The 12,858-nt window shown below is 46.4% G+C and overlaps 1 protein-coding gene across 3 annotated transcripts in view; it reads left to right on the top strand.

The window, feature by feature from the left end:
- The window catches only part of GLP2R (glucagon like peptide 2 receptor), a 51,751-nt gene that overhangs the window by 23,932 nt on the left and 14,961 nt on the right, over nucleotides 1–12,858 (top strand). For all 3 annotated transcript variants that reach the window (XM_043903838.1, XM_043903836.1, XM_043903837.1), the window contains 5 exons: nucleotides 240–393; nucleotides 814–973; nucleotides 1,967–2,027; nucleotides 4,351–4,420; nucleotides 7,856–7,944. In XM_043903838.1, the coding sequence (XP_043759773.1) occupies nucleotides 240–393; nucleotides 814–973; nucleotides 1,967–2,027; nucleotides 4,351–4,420; nucleotides 7,856–7,944 (534 nt within the window). The remainder of the gene's footprint in view (nucleotides 1–239; nucleotides 394–813; nucleotides 974–1,966; nucleotides 2,028–4,350; nucleotides 4,421–7,855; nucleotides 7,945–12,858) is intronic.

Consider the following 12,858-nt stretch of genomic DNA (forward strand, 5'->3'; position numbering starts at 1 on the left):
TTGGAATGTAGCCTGGCATGTTGAACATGTTGTAAAAATGGTACCTGTTATTCTCCCCATCTTACAGCTGAGGAGAGTGAGGCAGAGAGAGGTAAGATCCTTTACGCCACCCATCCAGTTCTGCAGCCTACACTCTGAACCTGTGCCATTCGGTGGCACATACACAGGTTTCAGGCACACGCCTGTTGGTCTGAGCCTTTCTTTTCTGAGGGAAGATCCTTGGTTTTCTCCCTGCCCAGAAAACTCCACTGCACACGTAATTACATCCACATGAACTTGTTTGCCTCTTTCATCCTGAAAGCCCTGGCTGTGCTGGTGAAAGACGTCATCTTATACAAATCTTACTCCAAGAAGCCCAACAGTGAGAAAGGGTGGCTGTCCTACATGTCGGAGGTATGTGCTTCCTTATCCCTGGGCTCTGCCTGGATCAGTCCTGGGAATCAGAGAGCAGGAAGATGAGGCTGGGGAGTGGATGAGAGAGAGAAAGGGGTGTCAGTCTTTCTGGTAAGAGATACATCACCTGATTTTTTTTTTAAAAGCCACTGTCCCAAGAATGGGTCGCAAAGAGTTGGACATGACTGAGCGACCAAGCAGAGCAGGGAGTGCATATAACAAGAACACTGAACATGGTGTATTACAGTGTGCTGTAGTCTATTAATAAAGCGTGCCATAGCACTGTGTCTAAAAATCTACTTGTCCTAGAGAGAGGGGAGTCCGGAGGGAGGGACTTGTGTGGGGAGGCCTTTCTCCCCTCCGCTGTGGGCCAGATGCTGAGGAGCCTGCACTCACCCCCAGATGCTCTGTCTTTTCCAGATTTCTGCCTCCTGCCGCTCGGCCCAGATCCTTTTACACTACTTTGTGGGCACCAATTATTCATGGCTGCTGGTCGAAGGCCTTTACCTTCACACCCTGCTGGAGCCCATAGTATTTTCAGAAAGGCGGCTGTGGCCCAGATACCTGCTGGTGGGTTGGGGTGAGTGACCTGAACTGGGGATCTGTCTGAACATGGGAGCCCAGTAGAGCTTTTGGATAGATTTGGAAGGAGGTTTCTGGGACAGATAATTCCTCAATGACCAGAGACTCTGAAGAGAGGGGTAGTGTGTGTGTGTACACACACACCCGCATGTACATGCATGTAGATATAAGTGCTGTAGACCCAATGCAAACATTAAAAATTTGGGAAGGCTTTTGGTAGAATCAGATGACATTCCTCCTAACCTGTCCCCAACTGTAGTATCTACTAGGGCTGCCATAACAGATGCTATAGACTGTGTGGCTTAAAATGCAGACGTTTATTTCTCAAGGTTCTGGAGGCTGAGAAGTGTGAGATTGTGGTACCAGGATGGTTGAGTTCCGATGAAGGTCCTATTCTTCGCTTGCAGACAGCTGCCTTCTTGCTGCAGCCTCATATCATTGTAGAGAGAGAGAAAGAGAAAGCAAGGTCTCTGGTCTCTTCTGATAAGGACAGTAATCCCATCATGATGACCAGCCCCTACACACATGCCATCTAAACCAAATTACCTCCAAAGGTCCCTTCTTCAAATTCTCTCACATTGGGAGTTAGGACTTCAATGTATGAATTTGGGGGACACAAACATTCAGTCCATGGGCCAACCAAGTCTCCAGGATGAGATCTGGAGCCTCTGCTGCCATAGATTCTCGGGGAAGGTGAGGCTGCAGTATTCAGAGGGCCTAACTCTGGCCTGAGATTCAGGAGGCTTGATGAATGTCTTTGGATTTACTCTAAGCTACTTTGTGACAGGTAGCTCCTGTCTGCCTCCTGAATTTCCCAAAAATTGGATGGCTCTGTGCCATCTGTAGGTCTCCCCAGCTCTCACAGTCCACGATTCTATGATGTCTGGGTTTTTGTAATTTTAACCAGGTGTGCTTGGCCCATCAGGGTGGGGTGGACGGTAGGCAAATTTGGCCAACCAGCCCTTGACTCCATTTCCACGTTTTCTCCCAGCCTTCCCGGTGCTCTTCGTTGTGCCCTGGAGCATTGTCCGTGCCTGGCTGGAGAATACAGGGTAGGTACCTCGCCTCTTCTTACACTTCTGTGAGCTAGTTAGTCCAAGATGTGCTGTGCTATGCTGTGCGCTCAGCCGTGTCCGACTCTTTGCGACCCCGTGGACTACAGCCCACCAGGCTCCCTCTGTCCGTGGGATTTCACAGGCAAGAAGACTGGAGTGGGTTGCCATGTCCTTCTCCAGGGGATCTTCCTGACCCAGCGATCGAACCCACATCTCCTGCATCTCCTGCATTGGCAGGCAGGTTCTTTACCACTGAGCCACCTGGGAAGCCTCATTCCAAGATAGGCCCCAATATAAGGAAATGCATCATTTTCCCAAAGAGAGTGTCCACTCCCTTCCACTTGGCCCTTCTAGAATATACTTAAGAATATAGATAAAAGAATCAAAGATTTGTAGTAATTCATCTGTTACTCCTTGATCTATGGACTGCAGAATGGACCTTATGCTAGTAGGCATGAAAACAATGTTAATCCCATTGTACATCTTCATCGGAGCTCTTGGGTGAAGACTGAAAAAATGGTATGTGTAAAGATAGAAATATAAGAACAAGAAAAGTGTGTCCCTGATTCTTATGTCTCAAATGAGATTGAAGAGAGGAGACACACAAAAAGAAGTTCAGAAGTTAAAAACAAAACAGGGACTTCCCTGGTGATTCAGTGGTTAAGAATCAGCCTTGCAATGCAGGGTATGTAAACTTGATCCCTGGTCCGGAAACTAAGATCATATATTCTCCTATACTGCTCTTGTGTGACCAGGTGGATTGTTAATGAGCAGTAATATTTTTGAAAGGAATTTTTTTTTTTTTCTGAATAGTTTCCAACAGTGAGCTTAAAATTTTTAGTAACCCACATCGTAAATGGATGTGCTGTCATCCATGCTTTGTTGTTCTATGTATAGATCACAGGCAGGGTAGATCTAGTACAAGTTAGGATTTTTGGAATGTAAATGAGCACTGGTTTCAACTTAAAGTCACCAGTTGCATTAGCCCCCTAACTAGAGAGTCAGCCTGTCCCTTGAAGCTTTGAAACCAGGCATTGACTTCTCCTCTCTAGCTATGAAAATCCTGGATGGAATCTTCTTCCGATAGAAGATTGCTTAGTCTATCTTGAAAATCTGTTGTTCAGTGTAGCCACCTTCATTAGTGGTCTTAGCTAGATCTTCCGGATAACTCACTGTAGCTTCTGCACCTAGCACTTGCTGCTTCCCCTGGCACTTTCATGTCATAGAGATGGCTTCTTTCCTAAAGCTCATTAACCCACGTCAGCTAGTTTCATATTGTTTTTTCCTGCAACTTCCTCAGCTCTCTCAGCCTTCATAGAATTGAAGAGAGTTAGGACCTTGCTTGGATCAGCCTTTGGCTGAAGGGAATGCTGTGGCTGGTTTGATTTTCTCTCTAGACTCTGACTGTCTCCATATCAGCCAGAAAGCTGTTTTGCTTTCTTATCATTTATGCATTCACTGGAGTAGCACTTCTAATTTCCTTCAAGAACTTTTCCTTTGTGTTCACAGCTTCGCTAACTGTTTGGGGCAAGAACCCTAACTTTCAGCCAGTCTCAGCTTGTGACATGCCTTCCTCACTAACCTTCAGCGGTTTTAACATTTGACTTCAAGTGAGAGATATGTCTCTTTCTTTCACTTGAACACTTAGAGGCCTTTGTAGGATTGCTAATTGGACTAATTTCACTATTTGTGTCTTGGGGAATAGGAAGGCCTGAGGAGAGGGAGAGAGATGGGGGAATGGGCAGTTGGTGGAGCAGTCAGAACACACACATTTATAAAGTTCAACGTTTTATATGGGCACAGTTCACAGCACCCCAAAACAATGACCACGGTGACATCAAAGACCACTGATCACAGATCACCGTAACAAATGTAACAACAATGAAAAAGTTTGAAATATTGTGAGAATTACCAAAATGTGACTCAGAGACGCACATGAATGTCACACAACAGCAAATGCTGTTGGAAAAAATGGCGCCGATAAACTTGCCCGATGCAAGCTTGCCATAAACCTTCGATTTGTAAAAAATGCAGTATCTGTAAAGTGCAACAAAGTGAAGCACAGGAAAATGAGGTGTGCCCACATAATGAAGAGTTTATGTTTGTGTGAACATGAAAAATATGTAGAAGGATATAGTGCGAGCTGTTAGCATGAAGACCACTTTCTTGGTTTGCCAAAAAAAAATAAAAGTTGACAGTATCAACCTAATAAGAAGGGATTTGAGTCCTCCCTCCCCACACCAAGTGAGCCTTCTTCCAGGGAGCTCGGGGTCTTTACTGTCTCAACTGTAAGTCTTTTACTGCCCACTCTTTGCCTTAGGTGCTGGGGAAACAATAAGAATAAGAAAATCTGGTGGATCATCCGAGGACCCATGATGCTTTGTGTAACGGTGAGGACCACCCCACCCACCCTTTACCCTCTCTGAGCTCAGCAGCTGTGGAGGACCCCACCCCCTTCCCAGCCTCCCATCAAATTCTCTGGCTCAGAAAGAACCTGGGCCAGATCCCTCGAGATGAAGATGCTGAGCCGTGGTTTGGATCTGTTGAATGAGAAGAAACAAGTAAGAAAGTCCTCTTGGGTGTTGTGTCGTGGCAGAAGTAATATAATCCCCTCTCCCACAAGAAAGAAGCTTCTTGTTTTGATTCAGGACCTAAATCTAGGCTCACACCCTAAGCCTCCTTCTCTCTGGGTTTTCAGACTCTGTAAAGAAACCCGTAGTCAGCTCAGTGACCCCCCTAGCAACTGTCTTCGATGTGGACAAACCCTGGGCCTGCAGGGTCTTCAGTCATGGACAAGTCCAGGGACAGCAAAGCAAAGGGCCTGGATTTCAACACCATTAGCAGGAGAGAGGGGAGACTAAGGAAGCTTCTTTTAGAGGGGAAAAAAAAAATACAATCAATCGTTATTAACCCAAAGCTGCGCTGAGGGTTAGAGTCACTTGGTGACACTACTCTGAGACCTTGCAGAGGAAGGGCCTTTATTCCTTTAAAAAAGCATATATTTACTTATTATTTTTGGCTGCACTTCATTGCTGAGCATGGGCTTTCTCTAGTTGCAGTGAGTGGGGCTACTCTTTGTTGCAGTGCGCTGGCTTCTCATTGGGGTGGGTCTTCTTGGCTCAGGATCTAGGTGCTTGGGCTTCAGTGGTTGCAGCACATGGGTTGTTTTCCTTTGCTGTATCCCATCTTCTCCTTCTCATGATGAGAGCAAGTCAGATCATAGGTATTTATTGAATCCTTCCTTGTTGAAAGAATGAACGAGTGAGCAGGTAAGAAAGAGAAATCCCCCTCCAGCCATCCACCTTTGGTGTGCCCTTCCTTCAGCAGCGCTCTTAGGGATGGAGTGTTTTAACCCAAAGGAGTAGTTCTAATGTAGGCATTTTAGTCCAGGCAACAGGAGCAGAGAGGGTTGAGGGGAGGCGGGGTTGACAGGGTGGCGGGGAGGCAGATGAGTTTGGGGTTCCATGAGATCAAACTCTGAGCCCCCACCTTGCTGCAACCACCCCTGCCAACCTGTAGACCCAGATCTGAGCGTGGCAGCTGGGTGGTGCCAAAGAAATGTCACCGAGAACAGTACATCTGACCGTATGCATTCTGTGAGAGGCCTTATTTTCCTGGGCTCCAAAAATCACTGCAGGTGGTGACTGCAGCCCTGAAATTAAAAGACAGTTGTTCCTTGAAAGAAAAGCTATGACCAACCCAGACAGCATATTAAAAAGCAGTGACATCACTTTACCGACAAAGGTCCGTCTAGTCAAAGCTATGGTTTTTCCAGTAGTCATGTATGGATATGAGAGTTGGACCATAAAGAAGGCTGAGCACTGAAGAATTGATGCTTTTGAACTGCGGTGTTGGAGAAGACATTTGAGAGTCCCCTGGACAGCAAGGAGATCAAACCAGTCAATCCTAAAAGATATCAGTCCTGAATATTCATTGGAAAGATTGATGCTGAAGCTGAAACTCCAATACTTTGACCACCTCATGCGAAGAACTGACTCATTGGAAAAGACCCTGATGCTGGGAAAGATTGAAGGCAGGAGGAGAAGGGGATGACAGAGGATGAGATGGTTGGATGGCATCACCGACTCGATGGACATGAGTTTGAGTAAGCTCCGGGAGTTGGTAATGGACAGGGAAGCCTGGCGTGCTGCAGTCCATGGGGTTACAAAGAGTGGGACACGACTAAGCAACGGAACTGAACTGAATTGAATGCATTCTATATTGTCTAGGGCTGGAAAAAGAGCCTTATATGTTTGGGATCCTAAGTGTCCCACATCTGGTCACAGAATCCAACAGGAGTTGGCTTGGTTCTTCAAAAATGTCCTCCTTCAGGACCTTGGTGGCAGAGTGGGTAAGAATCCGCCGACCAATGCAGGGGACACAGGTTCAATCCCTGATCTGGGAAGAGTCCACATGCCACGGAGCAGCAACTAAGCCCGTGTGCCATAACTATGGAAGCCTGCACTCGAGAGCCTGGGAGCCATGACTGCTGGGCCCATGTGCCCTGGAGCCTGTGCTCTGAGGGACAGAAGCCACCGCAGTGAGAAGCCTGTGCACCAAGACGCAAAGGAGCCCCCGCTCCCTGTGGCTTGGGAAAGCCCGCACACAGCAATGGAGACCCAGTGCAGACAAAAAAAAAAAAACTTGTTTAAAAAAAAATGTCCTCCTTCAGCCCCTTTCCAGATGGTGTACAGATGACAAACCATCCCATCCCACTGTGACTGCTGAGCCCTGAGTTCTGGGGCACCTGGATGGATGGAGGTTCTGCGGTCCACCAGGCTGGTGATTCATTCTGTGTCACTGGTCGATGCCCATTTTCTCTTGTCTGGTCTCTGGAAGACCCAAAGAACAATGAATCAACACACTCATCACAAACCTTCATTTCCTAAGAGACAGTCCTGGTTGAAATTAATGCCCTGAAATATATGCCTTTCCCTGTTAGGCTTACTTTGTAAGAAAAATGCCCAAGTTCAACAAGCCACTAAGCCAAGGACACAACGTTTTCTCTTTGTGATGAAAAACAGATATCCCATTAAATGGGATAAATTACTTGGTTACACTTAGTTTGCCTTTAAGTGTTCTGTTGCTAAATATTCCTTGGCCGGGAATTTCCCTTTTCCCTGTTGGCTTGCAGATTGGTTACATAGCCTCTTGCCTGAAACCCTGTCCTCTTAGCTTTGAGTATCAATTTTCCCCAGGCCAATAAGACAAGTAATAACAGGTACATGTTGGATTCTTCAGCTTGTGTTTCAATCTGTGGTTTGAGACAAGGACATCAGTATTGTGTTGGCTCAATGTCTATAGGACTTTATTCCATTAACTGTAACCCGATCACCATCTCTATGGGCTCTTTCTCCATTGCATAGAGGCATTTTAAAGTCTTTTCTATTTTACTTATTTTTATTTAAAAAAAATTTTGTCAAGGCCTTGTGGCATGTGGGGGTCTTAGTTCCCCCACCAGGGATCAAACCTGTGTCCCATGAATTGCAAGGTGGATTCTTAACCACTGGACCACCAGGAAAGTCCCTCAATAATTTTAATTAAAAATAGTAATGTAAATGTCTATTTGCCTTTCTCAGATGGCTATTGCGGTGGGTCTCCAAGAACCAGAAGGATAAGTGACTCTTTAGAATCCTCTCCAGGCTCTCAGTTGAGATGGCCTTTGGGAGAAAGGTGATTACCCTGACCATTACTACCTGACTGGCTGACTGCCAACCTGCCCCTGATTTCCATGGACAAGGATCTGATGGCCGGGTCCAGGATGACCTTGATATTCATAGCCACATAGAGTCCATCACTTATTTATATCTGCTTTTTTTTTCAAGGTCAATTTCTTCATCTTCCTGAAAATTCTCAAGCTTCTCATTTCTAAGCTCAGAGCTCATCAAATGTGCTTCAGAGATTATAAATACAGGTGAGTGGCCTGAGGTCAGTACCGAACAGTCAAAGTTTATTTTGACCCCTTCTGGCTATTCTGGCTAATGTCCCAGGAAGGGGGAAAATGGCATTCGTATGTTTCTCTCCTGAGATGAGGTTGTCTGCGAGAGCACCTCGGGGAAAAAGCATCAGGGTGTCATGTAAGGCTTTTGCTAAAGTTCGAGGACCTTCTGGTCCCATGAAAATGAAGTCAGTGGTGAGTAATCAAGGGCACACACATTCCCAGGAGGAAACTGAAAAATGCCCCTAAGAATGGGTGGTTTATAGGGATAGGAAGGAATCACATGAAGGGGAGTTGGACAGTTGCCTTATTTGAGGTAACAGAATAAAGGACATAGCGTAACTCAGAAGGCCCTGGAGAAGGAAATGGCAACCCACCCCAGTGTCTGTGCCTGGAGAATCCCATGGACAGAAAAGCCTGGCAGGCTACAGTCTATGGGATCACAAGAGTCGGTCATGACATAGCAGCTGAACAACAATGAAACAACTCAGAAGAGAGTATTTGGGTATTTTTAAGACCTCGAGTAATATGACCACAAACTTTTGGAGCCCAAAGAAGTACATTTTTAACACAGTCATGCTTTCTCTGGGACTGACTTTTGCTGTATCCCTTGTTCTGCTTCCATGGTGACCGAGGTCCCATCTCACAGTGTCAGATCATGGGTGTTTATTTACCTTTGCGTTGCTGTCAATCAAATGCTGAATGAATCCAAGACAAAGGTCCCCCTCCCCTCCTCTTTTCCCAGTTATTCTGCTTTCTGTAGCATGTGTGTGCTTCTTGGGGATGCAGTGTTTTAACCCAAAGTTTTGCTCAAAACTTAGAGATTTTAGTCCACGTGGCAGATCAGGGGCAGGGGTGTGCGTGAGAGTGGCTATATAGCTGGGCTTCTCCCTCTCTAAGGCCAGAAGCCACCCTGAGCCAGGTACGCTAGGAAGGTAGTTTTTCATTTTTCCAACAGACATTCAATGAGGGTCTATGATGTGCTGTCACTGTTTTTCAAATAAAAGGAAAATAGGATGGGGACCCCATCTGTGAGGAGCACACATTCCAACTCACCAAGGGTGAGGATGTGGGTGTAGAGTGAATCAGGAGGGCCGATGCTGGCTTTCACCCTGAGTTGACCTTCGGCAAGTTGCTTGGCCCCCAGGTCTGCTTTATGGTGTGTTACCCGGGAGAGTCACCCCAGACCCATCCTCAACTTCTGATGAGGGTTAAAGGAGGTCCTAGTTACATGTGTTGTAATCTAATTGGATTAAATGAATAGTATTTGCCTGGGGTTTTCAGACCCCAAATCCTATCAGCGTAACCCCCTATCCTCAAGAGTTCCAGAAGCATAAACACATACAGTTCAGGACCAGGCAATTATATACAGTTGTTGGCTCAGATATTATGCAAACCCCCATTGCCCAGGGGTACTTGGGCTGGCCTGGACCACACAGAGCTATGTGTCTTTCTGGGCGCCTCTTGCCGAGCCTGTAAGTGGCTGACAGCCTCTCTGGCCCTTTTCCCAAGGCTAAGTCTCTCACCCCTCTCTGAGGGCGGAGGTCCAAGACCAAGAGCAGGGCTTCTCCCTCCTACCCTGCCTGGGTCCATTCACTGGGGAATCCTCTCACTAACCAGGCACCCAGGGAACCCAGTTACCGTGAAAACCCATCAGAGAACAGCACTCCCAAGAGGCAGAAACAGGGGTAGACAAATGTCAAGGCACCACCTTCCACACAGACAGAGTGCCTAAACCCTGCCAAAGCCCACCATGGACCACTGGGCTGTCCCCGAGTTGCGGACCCTCAGTGGCCCTATGATAGCTTTCCATCCTGGCTATGTTAAGCATCACCAGATAGCCGGCCCCAAAGCCCTGACTCGTGAACCCCTCCACTGGGTATTCGATTCAGTATCGAGGGATGGAGCCCCAGCACATGGACTTCTTGTGGGTTGGCGGGGGGTGTTTTGCTGGGTCTTTGTTGTGGTGTACGGGCTTTCTCTAGTTGTGTGCGCGGGGGCTTCTCTTGTTGTGAGCACAGGTTCTAGATTGCGGGCGCTTAGTTACCCCATGGCATGTGGGATCTTAGATCCGCAACCAGGGATGGAACCTGTGTCCCCTGCACTGGCAGACAGATTTTTAACCACTGGACCACCAGTGTTCCCCACCCATGGACTTCTTGCAGGAGGGTTCCTAGAAGAATCTGATACACAGTCAGAATACACAGACCATGGGACCAGATGCATAGAATTTTCTGGTTGGACCATGGCAAGTATGTTTCTAAGCAACCTGACATCCTCGTCCAGGCTCTTCTCCAGAGTTATCCAAGACAATGGCTCTCGAAAGTCTTTCTTTTTTTTTAAAAAAAAAAACTTTTTTTTTTTTTAATTTTTTTATTAGTTGGAGGCTAATTACTTCACAACATTTCAGTGGGTTTTGTCATACATTGATATGAATCAGCCATAGATTTACACTTATTCCCCATCCCGATCCCTCCTCCCACCTCCCTCTCCACCCGATTCCTCTGGGTCTTCCCAGTGCACCAGGCCCGAGCACTTGTCTCATGCATCCCACCTGGGCTGGTGATCTGTTTCACCATAGATAGTATACATGCTGTTCTTTCGAAACATCCCACCCTCACCTTCTCCCACAGAGTTCAAAAGTCTGTTCTGTATTTCTGTGTCTCTTTTTCTGTTTTGCATATAGGGTTATCGTTACCATCTTTCTAAATTCCATATATATGTGTTAGTATGCTGTAATGTTCTTTATCTTTCTGGCTTACTTCACTCTGTATAAGGGGCTCCAGTTTCATCCATCTCATTAGGACTGGTTCAAATTAATTCTTTTTGACGGCTGAGTAATATTCCATGGTGTATATGTACCACAGCTTCCTTATCCATTCATCTGCTGCTGGGCATCTAGGTTGCTTCCATAGCAAATGAAGAAACAGACAAAGGATTAATCTCAAAAATATACAAGCAACTCCTGCAGCTCAATTCCAGAAAAATAAATAACCCAATCAAAAAATGGGCCAGAGAACTAAACAGACATTTCTCCAAAGAAGACATACAGATGGCTAACAAACACATGAAAAGATGCTCAACATCACTCATTATTAGAGAAATGCAAATCAAAACCACAATGAGGTACCATTACACGCCAGTCAGGATGGCTGCTATCCAAAAGTCTACAAGCAATAAATGCTGGAGAGGGTGTGGAGAAAAGGGAACCCTCTTACACTGTTGGTGGGAATGCAAACTAGTACAGCCACTATGGAAAACAGTGTGGAGATTCCTTAAAAAACTGGAAATAGAACTGCCATACGACCCAGCAATACCACTTCTGGGCATACACACTGAGGAAACCAGATCTGAAAACTTATTTTTATCTGTTGACTGCGTCGGGTCTTAGTTGAGGCACACGAATCTTTGTTACATCATATGGGATCTTCCATTGTAGCATGAGAACTCTCTAGTTGTGGCTTGTGGGCTCTAGCGTACACAGGTTCCATAGTTGTGGTGCTTGAGCTTAGTTGCCCTGTGGCATATGGAGTCTTAGTTCCCTGAGCAGGGATCGAACCTGCAGCCCCTTCATGGCAAGGTGGATTCTTAACCACTGGACTACCAGGGGAGTCTCTAGGGGCCTGTCTCTTAGGCCACCTTATTTTACCACCTGGTCCAGGGAATCATGCATTTGCCCATCTTTCTGTCTGAGCAGTGCTAACTCCCTCATTTCTAAGTTCTGGGAAGGCTGCTTCCTGTCACCTCAAGGGGCCATGAGCACATCCAGCTCATACTGCCCTCCCCCATGTTGGAAGGTCCTCCTCTTCCACGTCCCCCTCTACTGGGGCCCCTGCTAGGATGAGGAGAAGGGGGCGACGAAGCCAATGCATTTTGTCCAAACTCTGGTAGGAACAGTCTGGCCTCCAACTCTCCCAGGTTTTCGAGAACTTTCAGAATGTAGTTCTCAAGATTTGGATCCCCTCCAGGAGTATATTTTAGGAAAGTTTAAATTAGACACACTTGAGACTCACCAAAGAGGCAAGTTGCTAGGACTCCAGAACCTTCTGTAATCCTATCCCTCATTCCCTGGCTTCCATCATTCAAGCAGTAAACTGTAACCAGCCCAGCTGCATGGTCTGGCAAGGGACAGCTGAGGCAGACCCGGAGAGGGAGCAGTGTCTCTGGATTGTGGACAGACCCCAGCAGACCCTCAGCCTGGAGGGAGTTCTCTGTTCCTTGTGGTTCCCAGCACGGAGGTGGCACGCTCCTCCTAGATAAATGATCTTAACTTTCCGTGTGATGCATGGGGCAGGATTCTTAATGAACTTGAAAAGGAGAATCATGTCTTTTTTAACATTTATTTTTATTTTAGTTTTTAAAGTACATATCTTTAAAAAATATATTTATCTGTCTTTGGTTGTGATGGGTCTTCGTTGCTGTGCCTGCAGATTTTCTCTAGTTGTGGAGAACAGGATTACCCTCTAGTTACGGTGCGTGGGCTTCTCATTGCAGTGGCTTCTCTTGTTGTGGAGCACGGGCTCCCGTAGTTGCTCCAGAGTTCAGGCTCAAAAGTTGTGGTGGCCTTAGTTGCCCTCCCGCATATGACATCTTCCTGCACCAGCGATCAAACTGGTGTCCCTTGCATTGCAAGGCAAATTCTTAATCACAGGAACACCAGGGAAGCCCAGAACCATTTCTTAGTGAACTTATAAAGGACTTTCAGAAAAATGTCACAAATGGAAGAAAAATTGATCCGAGTCACTGAGATTGTGAGCAACCTGAGGGAGAGATGGCTTCTTTAAAAATAGTGACAACTAAATGTTATTGATCATGCATCACATATCGGGTATGGTTTAGTCTGAAGGTTGGCCCCATGTTATTTAGTCCTTAAAATGGCAATGTTAGGAA

This window comes from Cervus elaphus, chromosome 5 (assembly GCF_910594005.1).
Source record: "Cervus elaphus chromosome 5, mCerEla1.1, whole genome shotgun sequence".
In the NCBI taxonomy this organism is placed as follows: Eukaryota; Metazoa; Chordata; class Mammalia; order Artiodactyla; family Cervidae; genus Cervus; species Cervus elaphus.